At 35.9% G+C, this 4,947-nt stretch overlaps 1 protein-coding gene across 1 annotated transcript; it reads right to left on the reverse strand.

The window, feature by feature from the left end:
- Nucleotides 1-250: 250 nt before the first annotated feature.
- Nucleotides 251-4,475, reverse strand: ambn (ameloblastin). The gene is made up of 8 exons (XM_067442489.1): nt 4,413-4,475; nt 3,068-3,118; nt 2,834-2,992; nt 1,926-1,970; nt 1,260-1,409; nt 1,139-1,183; nt 1,005-1,043; nt 251-745 (listed from the first exon to the last, which is right to left on the reverse strand). Exons 1-8 carry the CDS (start codon nt 4,473-4,475, stop codon nt 251-253), a joined length of 1,047 nt encoding a protein of 348 aa, XP_067298590.1.
- Between the last annotated feature and the right edge of the window lie 472 nt (nt 4,476-4,947).

Raw genomic sequence — 4,947 nt, forward strand, 5'->3', positions numbered from 1 at the left:
ATAAAGAGTTAGCAGATATTATTCAGACAGTCTACTAATACTCTAATGAGTTGCAAAGTAATTTATAGTCAACCGAATGTTCAAAAGGGACCATCAAAATAAAGTGTTACCAATTGCAGTATCAGTGTGACTGCTATGGAAATATTTTAAAACTTCCATTATGCTGCAATAACCCAATATATAAACCATTAGCATGATATGAAATACATATTTGAATAAATCTTGCAATAAAAACATGCAAAGATTTGTCTTAGGGGTACATATCATGGTTGGTCTTGAAAGTATCGGAAAGCAGTGGTGGGGATGCTGGAACAAGAGCTTCTTCTGGTGTCGGGGAGGTAGTTGGAACTAGATTGGGATCACTGTAATGGGGATCGGGTTGGACTGAGGGCAACACAGACGAAATAAATGTCCCATGACCTGAAGACAAAGGTCCAGTGTTGGTTTCAGCAGATTGGACGTGATCGCAAGGCACTCGCTCACGTTCCTGCATGATAGCAAACTTATTAGCTCCATTATTTGGATGAGATCCACCAGCAGCTGGTATGGCATCCCTACTGGGTGGGACAGCTACAGCGCTAGGTGGCTGGACCTCAGTATTAGTCGAGAAGGTCATTCCAGGGGCAGGGAAGGTGTTGATGTGGTATTGGGTATTGGGTGGTCTTAAAATAGGTTGTGGTCCAGCTAGAGGAAACACATTGCCTCCAAATGCAGGCATGTCAAAACGGCCCATACGTCCCATGTTCTGTGTGTGACATAAATGGAGATTTATGCTATATATATTAATTCCAAGAAAGAAAGGAAAAAACTTTTCAAAGATGCAGTGGTGTCTGATGGTTTTCACACTTCTAAATAAGCTAAATGTTGTAGGTTTCAACATTTTGAATGTAGATTTAGAAAATATTAACAGAAGTTATCGAAGAAAAATTTCAAATTTGCCAGTATGAGGTCACTTTTCAATATGCAAATCTGTGAAAATTAAATAAAATCTAGTTTTGTTTTACCTGAAGTTCCTCGGAGCTCAATCCACCATATGGTCCAGCCTTTAAAAGCATTCACATAAGGAATTACCGCCCAAAAAAAACATATTTAGAGAATAAACATTCAATTGTATAATAATTCATGTCGATTTATTCACCATTCGTTGTTGAATCTGTGGAACCATGTAAAGAAATTGTTGAACCTGCGGGAAAAACACATGACATATATTAGGATCAAAACACTAGAGTTGCTTGAGTCCAGTATGGTTGTGTTGATACCTGTTGCTGCTGAGGCTGGTTTGGATGCATTTGGTGAGCATTTGGCTTGTGATGATTGTTTTGTGCCATTAATGGCCGTGAAGCTGGAACTGCATTAGCAGGATATTGCTGAGATGTTGCGTGCTGGAAAGCAGGCGCTCCATAGGAGAACTGATGAAAACAAAGTTCTAACTTAGGAGACTGACAAGTGAGCAAAAATACAATCATAAAAAGTGGATTCTGGGACAGATGAGACTCAATCGAGAGTGAATGAACCCAATGACTCTTTGGATTATTGGATGCTGAACTGACAAATTGCTGACAGATTTTATTTGTGTGCACACATTTTACTGACACATGAGGCAATATATAACTTCAACCCTCTTTGTTTGAACACATCAAGTGCGGAAGGTTTCCTCAATAAATCAAACTTCTCAGACATGACACACAGAAGAAGATTTCCTCCAGCGAAATATTTCTGATAATTTACCAAAGAGTCTAAACACAAAGGCTGGCTTGAGGGTTACATAGCACGACGTTAATTAAGTTTGGGTTTGGACCTCACATCAGAATAAACCTGCTGAACCCAGACAGTCTGTTAGCTCTTCCTGTGGTCTGTTTGAGATGACTACAAGCAAAACCATACATATTTCTAATGTATACCCTGAATAATGAAAACACTCTTACTGTTGGGTTCCTGGATTGTGGTCCAAGAATTGGATAATAGAAAAACTGAAAAATACATGGGGGAAATGTATTAGGTACTTTAATAAATGTATTTATAGAATGTAATAAAAGGCCTTTTTAATATTTTTTTAAATGATAATTTTCATTATATCATTAATCATTTAAAAATGTGGTTACACTTTATTTTGATAGTCCACTCACTACAACTACGTGTCAACTATCATTACTTTGCTGCTACAGGTCAACTAACTCTCATTATAATTTTAGTAGAGCTGTAGGTAAGGGTTAGGGTTCGTACACTGTAAAAAAATATTGTTGGTTTAACTTAAAAAAGTAAGTTACCTGGTTGCCTTAAAATGTTGAGTTTATTGGAATTATAAAGTTGAGTTGATACAATGAAGGAAATTGATTTAATAAATAGAAACTCAAAATATTATTGTATCTGAACCACATAAAAATGTGATAAATCATTAAAATAGCACAATTTGGCATGTTTCACTGCATCATCACAAATAAAACATACACACAATTTCCCAATATGCTTACAAAATCTTTTAATAATATTATAATTAAGGTTGTCGATTTTTAAAAAATGTTCATAGTATTAACTCAAAAAAATTATTTCAATGAACTCAAAATTGCAAGGCATCCAGGTAACTTTTTTGTTTCTTTTTTCTTTTTTTTTTCTTTTTTTTTTACAGTGCAGAATAATTAGAATAAGAATGCCTGCTGGAGGAGCATCACAATAAAGAGTTATTAATCAGACAGTCTGCTAATACTCTGAAGACTGCTAGTTGACATTGCAAAGATACTTAATGTCTAAAGTGGAATACTGAAATAAAGTGTTACCAAAAATAATTCATGGACTGTGAATTCATAATTCAAGGGAATTTATTAGAGTTGCTTACTTGTGTTTGCTGGTGATGAGGATAGGGAAAGTATTGAAACTGTGCTGGAATTTGACCGAGACCTGTACTGGGGTTGGGTTGAGAGGCCCATGGATTGCTCAGAGCGGCCAGCTGTGGCTGAAGTCCACTGGGCACTCTGGGAGGTTCAGGCTGAAACTGCTGCGGCACATGTTGGGCTTGTACCAGTACCTCAGACCCAGATGGGGAGGACTGTATCACTGAGGTCCCTTGTGCTGGCATATCTCCCATTGGGACAGATTCAATCAAATCAGCCTTTGGGGAGATCTGTGGAAAGGTTAATTAATGAGAATTAGATGTAGTTAGAAATTAACGATATCTGAGTTGCATAGTAAAGTAAACAAACAATAATACATTTTGCCATAACAAGGCATGAACGGGGGATATAATGTTTTAATCACGTCCACACGTGCTTGCATGAAAAAAAAACTTAGTGCACTAGTTTTCATATGCACACTATACAGAGAAAGAATTGCACCAAAATTCAGAAAACTTTGGATGATGCACTGAACATTTATTTAACCAGTACATTTTTTTGTGTGTGTGTTTGTTTAAAATTATACAAATCTCATATTATTTTAATCTTATATCTGTTATTTAGCAGTTCTTTAATGCTTCTCTAACTAAGTAGTTAACCAGGTTTAAATCACAGATGTGCAGATGGGGGACGCTCTAACACTGCATTAAAACATGCCGCACTATTAGAACTATGCTATTCCAGTTACCGATGCAATTGGCATAATTAACTTTTATGAATTGTATTAAAAAATATATATTATTTTAAGAAATGTACCGCATTCTTACTGGCTCATCTAATTTTCTCCTGTTCTGTGGAGGTAGGGGACTTTTGTGTTTTTCTAAATGCCTGAATGTGTTTATTTATATTTGACTGCACTGTTTTGTTATATATAATTGTCTTTCACTGACAAAATATTTTAGTTATTTTTTCTAACTTTTATTAGAACATTTTAAGCTGTCATATGGTCATGTTAAAACATGCCCATCGCATGTTACAAAATGCCCCACCTATGGGGCATGTTGTCCCATTTCACTTCCATTATTTTGGATTAAATAGTGACAGAAGCATACACTGTATTAATCAACATATTCGTACCAGACATTTGTGGAATTAATTCCCTTAGTAGATCTACACAAACTGAGAAGTAAAGAACATTCATGAGCATTCTTGTGATGTTTGATTTCTATAACATAACCATGAAAAATATCTAAAGGAAGCAAGTGTTCGCCTTTAGATATTCTGTTGACTATATTGCACCTATGTCAACTAACTCTCATTAGATTATTGAGTATTAGTAGAGCTCAATATCTGCTGGCACTTTATTATGATGATTAATACTGACTATACGTGACTTTGAAAGTACATGTCATCTTCTATACTTACCTAAACCCTAACCTAACAGTCTACTAATACTAGTACTCTACTGAGAGTAAGTTGGCATCTGTGTAAAACATTAGTAAAAAAAAAAAAGTCTAAACAGGATCATCAAAATGAACTGTATCCAAAGTGGTATCTGGATGAACAGAGATTGTAACGACTCACCGGAACTCCAGAGGTTCCAGCTAGAAAACACGTGAGCAGCGCTATAAGCCTCATTTGTGTCATACCTAAAGACACACACAGTAAATACATGTGCACTACACAACTTGGAAAATGTGAAATTAACAGCTAATACTGCATGATAGAAAAAAAAGCCAAATACTCACTTTAAAATCCTTTGATCACAACAAAAAACTGTAGGTGGAGTAGGGTGTACTTAAACAGTGTGCATTCCTCAAGCAGCCAATCAGCTCTTTAGAAAACATGAGAAATGGGCTCTGACCTCAGACAATATTAAACCTCAGACCATAATGTAATTGTACAATCTAGAGAATGCTCGGCGTCTGAATGAATCATCGAATTAGCCCATTTGAAACATTAGACAAATCCAGACGAGTTATGGTATATTGGTTCAGTTTTACAGTACTAAAAGTCAAGGAATAAAGGATAAGATCGTAAAAACTAGGTGTGTTTGTGGTAGTCTGTAAGCTAATGCCATACATTTATTCTCACAGCAAGCACATTTTAGAGAAGAAAC

The sequence above is a fragment of the Pseudorasbora parva genome, chromosome 4 (assembly GCF_024679245.1).
Source record: "Pseudorasbora parva isolate DD20220531a chromosome 4, ASM2467924v1, whole genome shotgun sequence".
Taxonomy (NCBI): Eukaryota; Metazoa; Chordata; class Actinopteri; order Cypriniformes; family Gobionidae; genus Pseudorasbora; species Pseudorasbora parva.

Excerpts from the sequence above, each read along its gene's own strand:
- ambn (XM_067442489.1), bottom strand. The coding sequence starts at position 4,475 with ATGACACAAATGAGGCTTATAGCGCTGCTCACGTGTTTTCTAGCTGGA. Across the intron at positions 1,971-2,833 it reads CTCATCACCAGCAAACACAA|TTTTTCTATTATCCAATTCT; the intron begins GTAAGCAACTCT and ends TGTATTTTTCAG. Across the intron at positions 1,044-1,138 it reads CACAGATTCAACAACGAATG|GCTGGACCATATGGTGGATT; the intron begins GTGAATAAATCG and ends ATGCTTTTAAAG.